Source organism: Uloborus diversus, chromosome 9, assembly GCF_026930045.1.
Source record: "Uloborus diversus isolate 005 chromosome 9, Udiv.v.3.1, whole genome shotgun sequence".
NCBI lineage: Eukaryota > Metazoa > Arthropoda > Arachnida > Araneae > Uloboridae > Uloborus > Uloborus diversus.
In genome coordinates this window covers 55,271,658-55,290,655 of record NC_072739.1, presented here as the reverse complement: position 1 = coordinate 55,290,655, position 18,998 = coordinate 55,271,658, and the positions used below count along the sequence as shown (strand labels likewise).

At 32.3% G+C, this 18,998-nt stretch overlaps 1 protein-coding gene across 4 annotated transcripts; it reads right to left on the bottom strand.

Moving 5' to 3' along the window:
• Positions 1-228: 228 nt before the first annotated feature.
• LOC129229436 (methionine-R-sulfoxide reductase B1-like) lies at positions 229-18,792 on the bottom strand. Of its 4 annotated transcripts, none has more exons than XM_054863743.1 (5): positions 18,728-18,792; positions 16,705-16,877; positions 9,662-9,779; positions 5,730-5,902; positions 229-768 (listed from the first exon to the last, which is right to left on the bottom strand). In XM_054863743.1, the coding sequence occupies exons 2-5, from the start codon at positions 16,868-16,870 to the stop codon at positions 593-595; spliced, it is 633 nt and encodes a 210-aa protein (XP_054719718.1). In that variant the 5' UTR covers positions 16,871-16,877; positions 18,728-18,792; the 3' UTR covers positions 229-592. The 4 variants fall into 4 exon arrangements, with proteins under 4 accessions (XP_054719718.1, XP_054719719.1, XP_054719721.1 ...); XM_054863744.1 differs by having other exon boundaries at positions 229-732; XM_054863745.1 differs by lacking the exon at positions 229-768 and adding an exon at positions 2,202-2,433.
• Between the last annotated feature and the right edge of the window lie 206 nt (positions 18,793-18,998).

The following is an 18,998-nucleotide window of genomic DNA, read 5'->3' as shown; positions in this document are numbered from 1 at the left end:
GGAAAATATTTTAGTTAAAAGACTTGAGACTGAAAGATAAATGGACTTCATTGTTCTGATGCCTTTAACATAGCATGAAAGGTTGGGAGATTTAATAGTCCATTTTATTGTTTAAAAAGTACGATCCTTTACTTTCAAATATCGGCAAGATTTAGGAGAAATGATTATGTGGCATTTTAAAGTCTACGACTCTCTCCTCGCTTATGCCTTTTTTTTTGGGGGGGGGGGGGGGGGGGGGGGGTAAATCCCTTGTGCCACTGCATCATTAACGGGTTACTCTGTTTTCGTTGCTCTATGTTTAAAACAATTTCATGCATGCTTTACATTCAACTTGATGTGTATATTTGAGTATAAAATTTAAATTTCCTTTCACTTATTAAAAAGTAATAATAATAACTTAGTTTGATTAAGAAGCATAAACATCTAATTTAATTATTGCACACAATTTATATACATATAAATTGCAATAGAAACAGAGATTATGTTTTAGATGCACAAAAACCCTAACAAATACAACAAAGCAGTTACTTTCAAATCACCTAATTTAACAGTTTAAAAAGTCTTCAGTAGAAAATGTTGCACAGCTAAAATTTCAGTCCTCTTCAGATTTCTTAAAATCTAATGCTGCTGAATTTATGCAGTAACGTTTTCCGGTAGGTTTTGGCCCATCATCAAATACATGTCCCAAATGAGCTCCACATTTCGAACAGCATACTTCAGTCCGCTTCATGTCTGTTTTCATAGTGAGGAGAAGAAGATTACAACTCACTGGAAGAAATTACACCGCAAAAGAAAATATGTCACCCTATGATCACTTTTGCATGTTTGTTAGTCTACTCTACTATTTTTAGGAGAAAATTAAAATGTAGCAAAGAAAGGTTATTCCTGCATAAATAATATAACCTCCTCAGACCCAAGACCAACTTTGAATGCTAAATTATATATTTATTTATTGCATTAATTGTGTGTGTATGGTTAAAAACATTAAAATATATATATATATTAGAGAAATTTAAAAAAAAAAGTCATCTTAAGTTTTATTTTTGAGAAATTTACTGTCACCTGCGGGAGAGTTACACCTAAAGAACAGTGTTCTAAATCAGAAAAAGGATGATTTGAGTAGAAATTTAGCAGCATTTCCAATAATATTCTGCTTTTAAGAAAAGATTTAAATGGGGAAAATTCTCAATGAGCATGCATGTAATTTTCTTACCTTTTCCCCCCCCCCTCTATATAGGGCCCTTTCACAGTATTTTGTCTAAATGCAGTGTCCACAACATGACACTTTTTCTTGCAATAACTATTTAAGTTACTGTTTGATTAGCACATTGTTTTAGTTTGAGTTTTTATGTCAGTAGGATTAACTCAGAATTTTTTTTTTTATGCTAATCAAACAGTAAATTAATTAGTTATGGCAAAAAAGTGTCACGTTGTGGACTCGACATTTGGACAAAATATTGTGAAATGGCCCTATATTAAAAACTAAAAAGGTAACGTCAAAGGAATTGTGAAAGGATGTCTGTGGCAAGCTTGCATCCAGATGATCCCATTGACCTACCGCCGTGAAATTTGATACAAAATTATTTTAAGCCATGGTAGTTTGTACCTCAGAGCATTTTTTTTTTAATTTCAAATTAATTTGTTCGGTAATTAGTTTTTTAAGCTGGAATTTCACATCAATTGCGTATGAAAGGAATGAAATATTTCGCACACACCTCAACATTCTTTGTCATTCAAAAGAGCTTTTTTTTTTTCTGCATCAGACTTAGTTTCTTCCAGTTTTCTCAATTAATTAGAACAACAGATATAAGGATTTCTATTTTAGCCTAAGTCCAAGGCTAAACTCATTAAAGAGCAAAATGTTACTGCAGAGTACGAATCAATTTGGATGCGAATTTTCAAGATTAAAAAAAAGGCTGTTTTGCTATATTTTCAAAAATCCCTGAGCAGTGAAATTTGGTACAAGCTTGGACCTTGGTAAATGAGTGCTCTTTGAAGAGCCCTCCCCCCCCCCCCCCCCAAATCTTATATAGCTCCTCTCATCTGGATCAAGCCTAAAAACAGATTTAACAGTTCTACAGGACTTCTGGCTCCTTCAGATGATATATATTTTATGGCTTAGTTTATTTATTTATTTATTTTTTTCATTTTAATGTAACTTTTAGTCTTATTTAATGGTTTGCTTTGTTTAAATATGAAATATTAAATTTCAAACTTCAGCAATATTGATTTAGGTAAGAAAATGCAAGTTTAGCAGTCTTTTCTCCCCCAAATTTATTTCCTTCTCTGCTGTGTACAAACCAGAGGTTGAAAACCTCCTTTTAACCCCAACAGATATGGGAAAGTGAAGATAAGCCCTAGGGACACATTCACAAATGCAGCAAAGAAAGGTTGCGCTGACTAAGAAAAGCAGAGTTGACAAGATTCAGATTTCTAGAATTAAAGATAAAAAGTAATTTAAATCAAAGATTAAAAGTTCAAAAAATCAATTGATATAAATTACTTTCACCAAGAAGAAGGGGAGAGTATAAAAGGCAGGGGTCTGTCCAGGATTTTTCACAGGTCCATTTTTTTGTAAAAAATCAAATTTTGCAAAAATAATTTTTTTTTTTTTTTGTAAAACGAAATTTTTGAATTTTGAGATGCCGCAAACTGCATCATTGACACTTTAAGTTGAGTGTTTTCCCTCTTTTCTGTTGAGAATATCCTCCTTGAGTGTTTTTTGAGTATTTGGGTACGGGAGGGCGGCATCGCTCTCTGGGAGATGGGCACCTCTCAAGTATCAATATTTATTTACCATTCTACATTATGTTAAATTATACTAGAAATTTTATATGCATAGTATTTAAAATAATTGTAACAAAGAAATTCAGGCAGGGGTTCAGCATTTAACTTTTTGAACCAAGACATTGTTAAAGAGCACAGGCTTTCATTTAAACTTAAGAACTCCGTGATTTTTACAAAAAAAAAAATTTTTATTTGTTTACCTCTTAACAAAGTGTACTAAACATTGAAAATTCAAAAAATCAGATTTCCATAGGGTATGCAAAGAGATTACATCAAAAGTTTAAAAACGGCTTGTAAAATAAATATTTTTGATAAAATTATTTTAGAATTGCATTTTAGAGTCCTTTATCATTACTATCTGGACACAGTTGAATCAAAAAAATAAAAAATAAAATAAAATAAAAAATGAACCATCGATTTAGCATTTAAATTTTTGACTCATAAAAGAAAATGGAATTCCGCTTTAAAAACTTGAAATAAGTGTTGTTACAAAAATAGAGAGACTTTTCATTTGTTTGCATCCTACTAAAGCGAAGTTAGCTTGAAAAGAGAATAAAATATGATTCTCATATTGAATGTTAAAAGATTGCGCTTTTCAAAATGTAGGCTTGTAAAGAAAAAAACGATAAATAAAAGAGTTTATTTAAAATTAATTATCCTTTTTAGCATCAAAAAATCAAACCCATACAACTTGCTCCCAAAATAACAATTAAACATCGTCCCGCCAGGAGAAAAGTGCTTACAACTGACTGAACTGAAGGTTGCTGCATAAAACAAACAAGCAAAATTATAAACCAAACTGACTTTCAGCTGTTAATTTCTTTCAAAGAAACCAACAACAAGTATTATATTTATTTAGCCTTAGTAGTTATTTATCGCTTACAGGAGCATCACAAGCTTTTTTTTTCTTTTGCAAAATTAGCAGATTTTGTATAAGTTGATCCCTCTAATTTAACTTTAAAAAAAGTTCCAAACATTATCATTTTTATGAACGGAAATATGCTGTGTTATTTTGATTTGAGATTTGCTTTTCCAATAAACAATTTGTGAAGGGTCCGTTAACGGACCCAAATTTCCTCTGGCCAGACCCCTGAAAGGTTTTATTTATATCAAGAATGGACGTATTTTAATTACAAAGACTGATAGCTAATTAACACAAAAAGTACTTTTCATGAATTTATTGACTGTTACTCATTTATTATTCAAAATATTTAAAAAAAAAGAATTAAAAAAAAGAAATCACTGACTAAGAAAAGACTGAGCGAGTGAGATTCAACGTTTTTTGAAAAGAATCACTAGGATTTCAGTTTTAATGATTTGAATCAGTAAAGAATATCAATTGATATAAATCATTATTAAAATCACTGATTCAAATCACCGACGCTTTCAACTTTGTGGTGACCAAAATGGATATTTTGGTTGACTATATACATACAACATAAATACATACAATAAATTAAAAAAAAACTCTCCTTCATATAAAAAAGCAATTATTCATCATAGTTAATGAGCACATTACTTTTGACTTGTCATATTAAAACTTATTTTTAAGACCAGAAAATTCTATAGCAAAAATGTACTTTTTTCCAAAGAATACAACATACTGTTAGAAAAATTCGAGAAAATATATTTAAGTTCTTAAACGTAGAAGAGAAAAGAAATTTTTTAAATAAAGTCTTATATTATCACCGAATGAGTCATGTCAGTCATGCAGTTACAATAATTATTAAAAAAACAAGTATGAAAAAGTAGCAAAATGATTCAAAATAAGGATGTTTCTTCACAGTAATTTCTAAGCAGGACCTGATTTAAGTATAAACCCGAGAAGCACAGGCTGTGGGGCCCAATAGCTTAGGGCGGGGGGAGGGAGGGGGGCAATAATTACAAGAACAAATTTCATAATCAATGCTTTCATTAATTTTACACTATAAAATTTTTCTAAATATTATTTATACTTGTGTAAGTTTAAAAATTAAATTGTTATTGCTGGCACTGTTTTAATAAGGTTTTTGAGTTAAGTGGAAAAACTTTCTCACATGGAGTGAAAAAACTATCTGAAGTGACATCTAGCATAGAATGAGACCCCTCAGATGTAACTCCCAGTCGTTACAGAGCTCACTATTACTGCTTCAAGCATTTATTTTATTTCTGTTGATTTACAATATTTCAAGATGTTAGAATCTTCTGTAATTGTTCATTTAAGTAAGTTTCAAATTACAAATACAAAGCTGTTAATCTTTATTAGGAGCTGGTAAATTGACTAGCACCTGATTAGCTGGGCCCAGAGTCTCTTATCACTTTTGTATCCGTAATATCAAAACAACATTTTATAACTGTCTAGTATTTGACTAAGCATTCCTGAATGGCTTGGTAATCTTGACTGAAGGTGATTAACTAATTTTTGTGCAGGTGCACCCCCCCCCCTCCCAAAAAAAAAAAAGCACTTTTTTTTTGCAAGCAATTGGAGACCATTTTGGGGAAGGAAAGACTTTGAGGTATTCAGTGACATTTTAAAACATACATATATGTATGTATATATTTATTTACATCCTCAGTTTACTACAGCCTATAGCCATGTAAATATCAATGGAGTCAACCTAAAAAAAAATCAATAGTGCACATTGCACCGCTGTTTTTTTTGGGGGGGGAAGGGGGGGATATCAGTTTTTTTTTGGATGGTATGCCATTTTTTTGGGTTGATGAGAACCTCTGCAGTGACAAAAAGATGCGCAATTGAGCACATTCTTCGGTTCTGCAAGTCAAGGTGGGCCTCCACAGGTTTGTTTTGCTTACAGTCCTAAAATTTCTAAATCAGGCCCTGATTGTAAGCAATCAATTAATTATTACAACATGTTGATTTATATTTTCTGGTAACTACCATGCATAAGGCAGAAAAACATTTATGGATTTTAAGCAGAGATGTTAAAAGAAATGTTACTTACCATGAGACAAATCATTCTTAAGTTTAACATGGCTGCTATTTATAACATCAAAAAATGCTGGCCAACCACACTTAGAATCATATTTAGCTTCTGATGAAAAAAGGTTTTGACTACACACAATACAATTGTAAATTCCTTTCTCAAAATGCTTGCAGTATTTTCCACTATATGGCCTGGAAAAATAAAGAAAACTTGATCTTTTAAACCTGAAACCAAATAAGTTGCAAAACTACAGTTATCCTTCACCACTTAGCACTTAGACTTACGCAGCTTCGCTCTGTCGAGTCCCCCCCCCCTTCAAATTTATTTATTAGCCTTTATAATGGTCTTGTGTTAACTCTATAATCAAAAACAAATAAAAGTGTCAAGTATTGCTATTTGCATTCAACCGTTAAACATTTACTGGGGAGTGTATATCACTGAAGGTGGATAAATGTATTTGAAAATAGCGTCCAACTTCCTGCTTTTCCAACAATGAGCATTATCTTCAACAGGGAAACAATACAGTGGCCAGGTGGGAAAAATATTTCACTCATTTCATCATCAAACACGTTGCTTATTTCATTGTCAAACATGTTTTATAGACTTGTGATAGTGCACAACTCTGTCTGTCTCTATACTAAAAATATGAAAATGTGATATCTATAATAACATCTATAGGGTACTGTTATCATATTTTGTGTAATATATTGGATAATATGAGTGTAAGAAATGTAATTTCATGTCTAAAGGGCTCTAGTTATTAAAAAAAGTGAATTTACAAGGTTATAAGTTTTTTATGCTCTAACTGGGAAAACATTCCTTTTATATAAATAAAAAACCCTATTTTCCAGAAAATCACGTATCGCGGTAGAAGCTGCAATGGACTAACAGCAAGAAATGAGTTGACTGTAACACAAATGAAGTCTTATAACAGGGCTAGAAAAATCTTTAAAATTTTACATATCCTACTGGGCATGTTTGTCTAGAAGGTACATGCCCGAATAAACTTTTACATGCACAGGTTTTTTTTAATTGTATAATAATAAAAATATTTGAGTTTGTTGTATATCATTAATCACACAAAAAAATAATTTCACAGCTTTATATCTGAATCAAGAATTATTTCAATATACAACACAGAACTAAAATTAATCTTTAAAATTAAAAATACTTACGAGGGATGTTTTTTTTTCAACTTCCAATCGTGCCACTAGACGGCACGGCGAGCGGCATCGGAAAGCAATGCGCGGCAGTCGACTGCGCACCTCTCCCACTACAACCTCACTCGTTTTCGGGGGTCCGACGCCATTACCAGTTTATCTAGCGACCCATAAACATGGCTATCATGATAGAATCTCCCACCAAATGTGAGTTGTGAAGTGTCATTCGCTTATTGCAAGCTGAAGGGTTATCCGCAACAGAAATTCACCGTAGAATGAAACGAGTATACGGTGAAAGCTTTTGACAGTGTAGTGCGTGATTGGTGTAGGAAATTTAAAGATGGACGAGGTGACATTCATGATGAAGGCAGCCAAGGTCGAAAGTCGGTCGTAAACGAAGACCTCGTTGATCGAGTTGACCTAACTGTAAGAAGCAATCGGAGGTTTACGATTACGGACCTATCCGATCAGTTTCCTGAGATTTCAAGGTCAGCCCTATACACTATCGCAACTGACAAGTTAGGCTACAAAAAAAACCGTGAAAACCCATCTCAAATCACTGGCAGCAAACTTCTGTGAAGAAAGTATTAAGAAGCTTGTACCCAGGTATGAAAAATACCTCAATTTAAATGGCGATTATGTTGAAAAGTAACTAATAATGTACCTAACTTTTGGTAATAAATTAATTTAATTACTCTCACTAGTTTTTTTTTATACCCCATTGGAAGTTGATAAAAAAAAAACAGCCCTCGTAATTTAAAAATTGTAATAATTACATGTCCAGCTAGGCATGAAAGGGTAAAAGATTCATGACCAATCGGAATTTTCACATGCCCGGGCATGTTGGGCAACATAATTTTCGAGACCTGTCTTATAAAATCTGCATATTATAAGAGTTCAGATCTAATTACCATATATTTAGTTTAAAAAAATTACTATTTGAAAGTACTATAAAATAAACACAAAAGTTCTAAGAATAGATTTTAAATGTGCTGTTTTAAAAAGTCCAAGGGCAGTAATTACTTTGATACATTAAAAAAAAAAAAATCATTCCAGCAATACTGTTACACAATACTGGGCAGATAGATTAAATTTAAATTTAGCAATCAATGTGTTAACCAAGCCCATAACTAGTCTTTCACCTTACCAACCTCAATTTAAAATATAATTGAAAACATTTCTTAATTTAACATGGTATCTAACTTCAGTTCTGCAGATGTCAAGCACTAAAAAAATTATGAAACTCGAAGATCAATACCTTTAAGCCATATTTAACTACCACTTAAATATACATTGAAATTGCTTCGAAAGTTAACACTGTGGGGTACCTAAAAAGCAGCATTTTTGGAATTCGACACCATCTTTCATTGACGTAAAAGAGTTGCAAATGGGGCATTCCACGGTATTTTTGACATTATGTAGAGTCCGTAACATGACCTTTTTTTTGTCATAACTTTAATTTACCGTTTGATTTGCAAATTATTTTAATTTGAGCTGGTGTGTTGGTAGGAAAAGATCAAAATAAAATATGCTAATCAAACAGTAAATTAAAAAGTTATGGCAAAAAAGGGCACGTTACGGACAGTGTTGCCAGATTTGGGGAAATTTCCCCATTTTGGGGAAATCTGGTGCTCTCTGGGGAAATTTTGGGGAAATGCGTTTTGAGGGGAATTTTTTGGGAAAAAAATTTTTTCTTCGGGAAAACCTAGGTAAAAAATTTTTCGGGAAAAAAAGAATTTTTTTCGTATTTAGATTCGCGTCAAGAAGTAGTAGTTACATTGTTTGTATCAAACAGTGTTGATTTAGCTTTGTTCAACTTTATGGAATTCACATTTTGCATTATGTGGAATATTATGCTACGGAATTCGCAATAATGTTCTGCATGAATAACTAGCTGATACGTGAAACAGGTAAAAATAAGTGTGATAAAGAATGTTCTTCGATAAATATATACAAAAATCATAGTTTAAATGTACATACAGAAGCAGAGTAGTAAATGCAAGTCAAAAAAAAAAAAAAAAACCATTTGGCTATTTCTTATCTTTCGGTCAGGCGCTTGTATTTATGACTAGAGGCACCTGCACGGCTTTGCCCGTAGTAGAAAATCAAAAGGTCTTTTTGTTCCCTTGTACATTTACAAATAATGCATGATGAATTTCTTGCCAATTGGCTTGCCCACGTTACTGTTCCGCGTTATGATAGCTTGGTAATTTACTCGTCCATCTTATGATAATTTTGCTCAGGAAAATGCTCAGGATTCTTAAAATTGGAACAGAAAAAGAACAAAATCGAATTTACAAAAAATCGCTTAAAGGTGCACACCTTAATGCTACAAACTAATTTTTTGCCTAATTTTATGAAAATCGGTCTAGGCGCTATGCGCGTCACCGAGATACTGACAGACAGAGAGATATCCAGACAGAGAGACTTTCAGCTTTATTATTAGTAAAGATAAAGGAAAAAAAGCAAAAATGGGAAGAAAAAAAAAGTTGGGGAATTTTATAAGAAAATTCGACTATTTGGGGGAAAAATTTTTTTTCAAGAGACAAAAATATTAGAGGAAGTCTATTCATTTTATGAAAATATTAGTTTAAAAATAATTTTTGAATTTGGGGAATTTTGATAGAAAACATCGCTTTTTGGGGAAAAGTTGGAAGGGAATTGGGGAAATCTGGATTTGACCATCTGGCAACACTGGTTACGGACCCTACATAAATGTCAAAAATACCATGGAATGCCCCAAATACTAATTGAAATTTCAAAACATACAATTTGTTAACAAATACAAACCTTTCCGTGTCCTTTTCTTGGGTAACCTGGTACTGTTGTGGCGTCAACCTTTGCTTTAATGTTTCCTTTGCAAAATCTGTTCCACAACTATTTCCACAGCATTCCATTTTATGAAACCCTAAAGTAACAAAATGAAAACTCATCAATAAAAAGTGAAAAATATCTTTTTTTAAGACACAAATTAAGAGTTTACAACATAAAACTAGTATTTTAACATTTTAATATAAATAACTATGTTATTCATGACAACCAATATTCGTAATAGCATTGATTCAACATGTTTATAAATTTGTTTAACTAATGAGAATCCTCTTATTTGAATTAACAGCAGAAGAAAAAATTGCAATAACAGAAATTAGAAAACAAATTCAAAAATTTAAGAAAAATACTTTAAATATGATCTTAACATTACTGGTTGATTTGTTAGCAGAATACAAACACAGAAGTATAGAAATGCATACGATAGCCCATAAAAGCTAAATAAATGTTACTATTATACATATAAAACCAAAATATTATTTTTTGAATTTCACCAAAATACAAAAGGAAAAAAAGATAATGAATTGAGTTTTCCGAAAGAGGATATTGCCCCTTCCTACTACCACTTGTTCTAGCTGATGAAACATAGCCTGGCTGAGCAGCAGTTCCATTCCTATGAAGATGCTGAAAATTGGGTCAACTCTTGGATAGCCCTAAAAGACCTGTTGTTTTTCCAATTTGGGAATTAAATGCTGGGGGAAAGCAATGGCTATCGTTGGACAATATTTTAAGTCATGTTTTTCAATGTTTTTTTTTTTTTTTTAAATAAAGCATTAATTTTCACCAAAAAAAAAAGTAGAACTAATTTAACGTCCCAACATGTACTTTTTAATATATATATTTTTTAATTATGAGAAATTATTTTCAGTACATGCATGAAAATTCAACAAGGGGTACTGGTGCATAATGTGGATAGTCTTTTAATTATATATGCAGGGGTGGCTCCAAGGGACTAAGGGTGGCAATTTTTGGTTAATTCTAAATTTGATCAGCAAAATGCAAAAAAAAAAAAAAAAAAAGAAAGAAATTGAAAATTTTTAATTTTAGAAGTAGTTTATTAAAAGAGACATTTTTAAACTCATACAAAAATCATAAAAACGGTTGATTTAATCTATTTTAAAATTATCTTAAATGAAATAATAGTTTTAAATTAACCTACTATACATGTTTACCATTCTACAGAGTAATATTCCTATATAGGGCAACCACGTCCAAGGAAAAAATCCAGTACATTTTTTATTTTTCATTTAAGAACAATCATATGGAAGTTAACGACTTCATGTATGCATAAAAATGTTAAAACATGAAATGGAAGAATGGAACTGTATAGTTAAACAAATGTTTAATATACAGTTCAAGCTTGTTTTTGGTCAAACTTAATAAGTATTGATAATGTTGCTGGATGTAAATGTGCTAAAGCTTAAACTTTAACAGGAAGCTTTCAAACCATGGAGCACATACGTCTAGACTATCTTAACAAACAATTTTACAGGGGTGACTTTTGTCACCATAAGGCCTTTAAATGGCTGGACCGATTTTGATCAATTTTTTTTGTGTGTAATTAAGTTGTGGCAAGCATGGTTTTGAAGCGCAATGGATTGAATCAAAAATGTTTTTGTTAATTAATTAATTAATCTAAACATTGGATGGTTATATCTCCTAAATGATTAATATTTATTTTAACCTATTGTTGAGCGAGAACTGAAATAAATATTTAACCTGTTGCCAAAGGACAATAAGAAAGCCAGCGCTGCTATTTGTAATGAAATTTCCTACTGTGATATGTCAACTGAGAATAGATAAAACGTAAAGAGAGAAAAGACTTCATTTCTTGAAAGCAACAAATTTACAGGGTTCGTACGGGTCATGGAAATCCTGGAAAGTCATGGAAAAAAGAGAAGCAAATTTCAGATCTGGAAAAGTCATGGAAAATTGAAATTTTCATTCAAAGTCATGGAAATTTATTTGAAGTCATGGAAAAATGTCCTGGGCAAAGAGAAAGTAACAGTTGCTAAAAGAGCATTAAAAATTTTGAGTGATTTAGCAGTATTGCACATAAAAGCTATTAAAACTGAAAAATTGTGTGATCTCAAAAACAAAACCAAATTTTGAAATCGCATTGCATCCACTTCAGTAGAAGCCGCTCGTCTTTTTTCCCAATATGATTTTACTGATTAAACATCACTCATTTTGAATTTATCATTATTTCCAACACTTCTTTTATTTTATATTGTGTAGTAATGAACTTGTATGTTCTTCATTTTGCCACGCCTACTCAAAAAACGCAATTCAATTGCATCTAATTTCTTTTTCCATCACTCTTAAAAACTTTATTATTAAATATAACAGAGTTTATATTAATTTGTTGAAGGTTTTAGAAAACAAAGATCTTTAGTCAGGCGATAGAATCGAGAAATAAGGGAATTCTAAGTACTCTAAAACAGTATGTGCCCAACATATACGCCCCACTGCTATGTTCAATGTCATGGATCAAGCACTATGTTCTGGAATTACAGAACCTATTTATATACATTTGAAAATGCAAATAAGTTAACAAGTACATTTGAATCAGAAGATTTATTCACTAGTGAAGGTTTAAAAAAAAATACGTTGTTTAGAAACAGGAATTTAGTAAAGAATGTCGCTTTACTTTAAAGAACCAAAACACTGTCATTGTCAAGTTATCTGGAAGATTATATGAACTGTTGACACTAAATGGCATTTTTGAAGTGAATTTATAGAAACTTAGTAATGACTCATTCAACCTTTGTCCCATTCATTATCATTCTGCCTGTTTATAGAAAAATTATTAGACATTTTAGCATCATTATATTCCATTCACTGTATTTTCACTTTATTTAAATTTATATGATGAAGACAAGTAAGAATAGTGGTGTATACTAATATTTTTTCAACCACAAGTGATTCGATGAGGAAGTGGCATTCAAACAGAAGTTTTGCCAATGCTCATTTCCAAAAATTGGCAAGTTTGATATTAAATTGTACTATTCTCTTCGTGTAACAAGGTCATGAAAATTTTTATGAAGTCATGAAAAAGTCCTGGAAAAGTCATGAAATTTTTTCATCCAAATAGAGTATGAACCCTGAATTTAGGACCTGTGATATATTTCAAACTAAAGTACTGGAAGAAATCGGGTAAACGCGTCTCCTTTCGTCGTAGTTAATCATGTGGCCGGATCGGTGCTTTAGGTTTTCCTAACCAAATGATCAGAAAGTACCGTACCTAGCACTGTTTGTTTCTCGGCTCAAATCCATCTGAGTTTCGGCACCAATGGTAACAAGCAAAACAGCTGCAAGAGGATCTAGATCATATTATGGAGTGGGCTGATAAATGGGGTATGGCTGTTAATGTTGGGAAATGTCAAGTGCTACATTTAGGGCATGGAAATAAGTGTACAAGTTATTATTTGTAAGGTTCAGTCATTAGTCAGGCAGACAAAGTTACTGATCTGGGGGTCCTAATAAGTCAGGATTTAAAGTTTAGCCAACAGTGCAGCATTGCTAGCAACAAAGCCAATAAGATGCTTGGGTTCATCAATAGATCTATTTCAAATAAATCTAAAGAAGTTCTTCTGCCCTTATATAGAAGTTTAGTAAGACCCCATTTGGAGTATGCTGTTCAGTTTTGGTCTCCTTATCTTAAGAAAGACATTAATGTATTGGAAAGGGTTCAAAGGCGAGCTACAAGGCTAATAAATGGACTTTCTCACTTAGACAATGATTTTAGGCTTAGAAGGCTAAAAATGTACAGTCTTGAGCAAAGAAGAAACTGAGGGGACATGATTCAGTTGTTTAAATTTATGAAAATGAAAGATTTTATGGGGCTGAAGTTTAGCACTGAAAACAGGACAAGGGGTTATTGTTTTAAGCTATTTAAATCTCAGGCTAACATGGATGTTAGGAAAAATTATTATTTTAGCAGGGTAGTGGAACCATGGAACAGTTAACCGGAAGAGGTGGTAATGAGCAAGGGAGTAGATAGTTTTAAGAGGGCCATTGATCTTCACTGAGGATTGTAAGTTGACTAAGACCAGTCTAGCTGGGCCCAGAGCCTGTTGCTGGTTGCCACTTTTATATTTTGTATTTAACACTTTAAGGATTATCAAACTAATCAGTACATAATTAAGGGAAAAGATAGTAGAGTTTAAAGACGAAACAAATTTTATTTTAGTCCAACAGGGTAGCTCTGTGCACAAGATCAGTGCAGTGGAAGATTTTTATCTTTGGTGAAAAGAACAAATTGAGCAATATATGAAGATTATCCAAGTACGCAAGGAAAGAATGCAAGTGAGACAAATGCTCAGTGAGAGAGCAGAATTTTAAAGTTTTCGTTCAAAAGATCGGACTGTTAATCGGTTGAAGTTTGCTTCGTTTTATGATCGGCTAGATTACAGTAACATGTTGGCTTGGCGACTTTGGCCATAAACAATAGATTTACGTGATTATTTTTTACATTTTAAAGCCACTGTTAATGTAATTTATTGTAGTTTTTGTTTATTTGGCGAAATATTTTAAACTGCAAAGAATTGTTCTTGGTTTTTATAGAGTGTTTAGTCTTTTAGTTGAAGAGTGTGTTTATTTTACATCAGGAGAGGGGGGGGGGGGTATTTTTGCTAATTCAGGGAACTGCTTTTACTTTTATCATTTTTTTAAATGATATCCTTTCGATTGTTTTATTCTTTTTCATATGGGGGACGTTGCAGCAGGATTTCCCGTTTGTTCTAGATGGGTAGTTAATTTTTTACACTTAATATCTGAGAACAATTTTTATCTTTGAGTATGACTGAAGGAACAAACCATACAATCTATGAAGATCTTTCAAATACCGTAAAACGGGGTGAAGTGGATTGGGTGGGGTGAAAAGTATCACAGGTTTTATGTTTGAGGTAACACGTGCTGCCGTCTATACAGGAGTAGTTGAACAATTCAAAATGACGTTACGCCTTTATACAGGTTCCAATAATTGCATTGTTGTGTTATAACCCCAAAATTTGTTGTATTACAAGATTTGTGACAGCAGTGAACAAATCACGGTTTTTTGGACGATTTCAACTACATCTGAATCGAATTATTGTCAACAAAAAGGTAAGTGAGTTATATACATGAAAGAGTTAAAGTCTGTTGAAAAGTTAAGAGAGTTAAAGTTGAGAGTCTGAAAAACCATCCTTATTAACTATTGTTTTTTAAATCTGACTTTCAGTGGGGTTGAGTGGATCATGCCGCGCAAGTATGTTAAGAAGCTTAGCCCAGCGACAAAACGTAACTACAATCTTCAATACCTAGAGAATGCAGTTTCTGCAGTGAAATCTAAAAAGATGTCACTGACAGGCGTCAGAGACATAAAAAAGACGGAATTCCCTCATTTATTGAAGAAAACTTTCGAAGAAGTTGGGCTGCATTCGGAGGAAAATGTGAAAGTAGGTTTCAAAGCATGCGGTATTTTGCCCTTAAATCCAGAAAGAGTTCTTCATGAAATTCCACACACAAACCAGAATAAAGAAATTGGACAATCCTGGACCGCTTCTTTCACAGAACTACTAGAACAGTCTCGATGAGGTGATAGTAGTCATGGTGCGAAACGTTCTCGCGGGAAAAAAATGGACGTAGCACCAGGGAAAAGCACTGTCGCGGAATATTTAGAAACAGATATGAAGGAAGAAAGTGAATCAGAAGAAGAATCAGAAAGTGTTGATAAAAAGATAAATTCACGAAAAGCCCAAAATCCTGATGAATATGAAATTGGTGAGCCATCTACCAATAAAGACATTTCCAGCCATACAAAACAAGATCAGGAATATAATGTAGACTGTTTCGTTAAAATCACTTTTAAAACCAACAAGGCAAATTGTTTTTTCATTGGTAAGATTGAAAAAAAACTTTCAGACCAAAACTTCGTTATCAGATTCCTTCAGAAAAAACTATCCATGAAGACTGATTATTTTGTATATCCCGATGTGGAAGATGTCCGAGATGTTGATGCTAACTCTATTATTAGTAAAAAGTTAAAGAAAAGAACATCGGCAGAGGTCATCTCCGTTTCCCAACTATCGATATTTCCAAAGTGGAGTGATGACGATGATTATTGTTGTATTATTGTTGGTTTTTTTTTTGAAAATAAAGTTTTATCTTTCGTTTTTGTATATTACTGAAGACCCACCCATGCAAATATACCTACAAAAACAAAGTATGTTTTTTAAAAACGGAATTCACTGTTTCGCTTAACCCCTGTATAAAGGTGAAGTCGTATTATGGAAATCATATGGTGATCCGCTTCACCCCATAGCATGGGGTGAAGTGGATCACTCTTTAACATTAAATAAAAAATGTTATTATTCATGTAGAATAATTTCCGTTGGATAGTACTATTTAGGAAAAATGTAAGAATTTATATATTTTTCCCCAGATTTTTTCATGCTTATGTTTGCGAGTAAATTTAAAAAAACCCTGAAAAAGTGATCCGCTTCAACCCGTTTTACGGTACGCGAAGAAAACTTTTAATAAAGCAACTGCTCAGTGGGCATTAGATAAATCAAGTTGTAATAAATACACGTATTCTGACAGCAAGCACCTTAAAAACATTTTTTTCTTTTCACATATTTTTTTCAACACAATGGTCCAAACACTTGATAGTTTATTGAAATATTTTAACTTTTCAATTTACAAAGGTTGAACAGAACAACGTCAGTCGGATCCTCTAGTTCCCTATTTAAAGAGATTTCCCCAAAGATTTATAAATCCAATAGATTTTCAATAAAAATCGAGAAATGCTCAAAACCCAGAAAACTACTAGAAAAACCAGTAGAGTTAGCAGGAATGCATTCCCAAAACATTAGTGACATTTCAACTAATATTAAGATATTGTGCACATACCTATGTGCTGCATTCCTGATGCATGTTATCATAAAGTTAACAAAACAAAAGCATCTAAAAATTGTTACAGTTTTAGTAAGCTTTGACAATCCATGAAAAAGAAATATATGTACTTTTAATGAACAATACTGTATTTCCCCCTATTAAATTTTCTTCTATAAGTTGTATTCTTGTCTTGACAGACAAAGGAGCAACTGGAAGAGCACTAAATTTCCCTTTCCTCAGTGGTGATTTTAGTGCTTGAAGAAAAACGGAGTGGCAGCGGAAAGTTGAAAACATGAGACTCCTGATTAAGGAAGGAAAAAAACATTAATATTTAACAAGATATATGCAAAAACAGAATCATAGCAAGAAATACTTAAATGCACAAACGATTCATTCTCACAGAAACAGTTTTTTTTTTTTGTCCTCGTCGTACTTTTTGAATATTTTACAAGCAAAATAATACTCGTATTAATTTATGAATACATGTTTTCATGGGTTTAAATGCTTTTCAGAGCAAAAGGGTACTTAGGGGCCATTCATTAATTACATAAGGATTTTGACAATTTTTTTGGTGCTGCAAATCTGTGAAACATCAAACTTTTAACTCGAGCAAAAAATTCATGAACACAGCACAGGCTCCAGTAGGAAAAAAATGTTGGCAAATCGTTGGATAGTCTTTTGTCATCTTGCATTCTACCTACAGCTATAGGGATCTCTTCTTTCCGCCTGCTGATAGGACATGACCTCCTTCAGGATCATCTACATTGTTTTAGACTGGCGGACTCTCCTAACTATATTTTGTGTGACGAAGGCGGGCACCTCCTCGACTGCTCTGCACTCCCGAAGGACTGCGATTCCTCCTTTTTTAAGATGCTCTCCCCTCCTGGAGATTTTTCATTTTTATACTGGACTGCAAGACTTTGTATGCTCAAAAGAACAAATCGTTATATGTTTTACCCTTTTAACTATTTGAAGAACATAATTTAAAAAAAAAAAAAAAATTTGGTTGCCATCTTTCGTTGTCAAAACAAAAGGAAATAAGTAATCCAAAAAATAACTGCGCTTGGGAGCAAACAACAAATTTGCCAAATGATTGCTTTTTATTAGCGCATTAGCACAACTTCTACTGCGGTGGGGTTAACAGGTAAGTACCAAATAAAGATTTTAATGTTAATTTAAAATTAAAAAAAAATTCATATCTCTCAAATAATAAGATGTACATTTATTCTAGCACATGCTAAAAAATTCATTATGCTAAAAAATGAAGTTTTGTGCTGCATGATATGCAAATACTTAGTCCAAATAAATATTTCAGTACATGTTCAAGCTATAAAAAACATTATTACTTCTCCCACTTCAATTTTAAAAATTCACACTTAAAATTTTGGTCAGAGAGGGAGATCCCACCTTTCTTTTTTCCTTTAAGTGAACCCTGGTTCCCACAATGTAATATAAACAATGACATTCATATTATCAACAAAATGCAAATTCCTAGTAGATATAACGACAGCCCGGTTACAACATCCAGATTAGTTTTGTCCTTATCAGAATTTGCCGATATATATCATAATATATGTGACAATTTCAATATTATTCTTCAAAGAGTTGTCAGACTCTGAATTAATGCTCTACCTACGGAAAGTTTTGGCAACTTGACAGGTGAAAGATTATACTGCCCAACTTTGATTATTTTCTTTCAGTATCTTTGCTTACACATTTCCCCCCTCGCTTGAGATTTCATGTTAGCAAGATCTGACAGTGTGAAGAAATATTTCTATAGTTTTGCTGAATTATAGAATGATTTCTGTTTATGATTCTCTCATGTAAATTAAACTTAACACAAAAGAAATAAATAAAATTACAATAAGAAATAATTAAAAAAAAAAGAACTTCAAAGTTATCTGAACTCTGAAGAGGATATAAAATGATACAGGGTTAAAATTTTACAGAAGATAAGAGTAACACATTCATAGTGAACATTTATGAATGTGATGGAAATCTATATTTAGAACAAATACTCCTACGCATATGTGACAATAACAATAAAATATAACTTTGAGTTCAGGCGCACAAACAAATTTGAAACAACGTATTCGTTGTAAGAAGAACAATCAGAAAAAATTATTACAGCAAATTTAATTTCATACTAACACTAGGGTGTAAAACTTTACGCTTCTGCTAAATTCATTTTGTATTTATTTCTGCATTACAGCTGTTGCCAAATATTTATCTCTATTACAGTTCAATGGTGAATATTTCAGAGGAAAAAATCCTTTAACCATTAAATCACTCTTAAATAAGTATTTTTTGTGCATTTCACAGAGATTTCATTTTTGTGAATCGAATAACTTTCATTAAAACCTTTATTGGTGCTTTTCAATTCAAAAAACCTTGCTCATTTATTTATTTATACATGTTGTGA

Coding starts and splice junctions, on each gene's coding strand:
- LOC129229436 (XM_054863743.1), bottom strand. CDS start 16,870: ATGTTTTCAACTTTCCGCTGCCACTCCGTTTTTCTTCAAGCACTAAAA. Junction 9,780..16,704: donor TACAGTATTGTTCATTAAAA/GTACATATATTT, acceptor TTGTTACTTTAG/GGTTTCATAAAATGGAATGC. Junction 769..5,729: donor TAAGAATGATTTGTCTCATG/GTAAGTAACATT, acceptor AATTTCTTCCAG/TGAGTTGTAATCTTCTTCTC.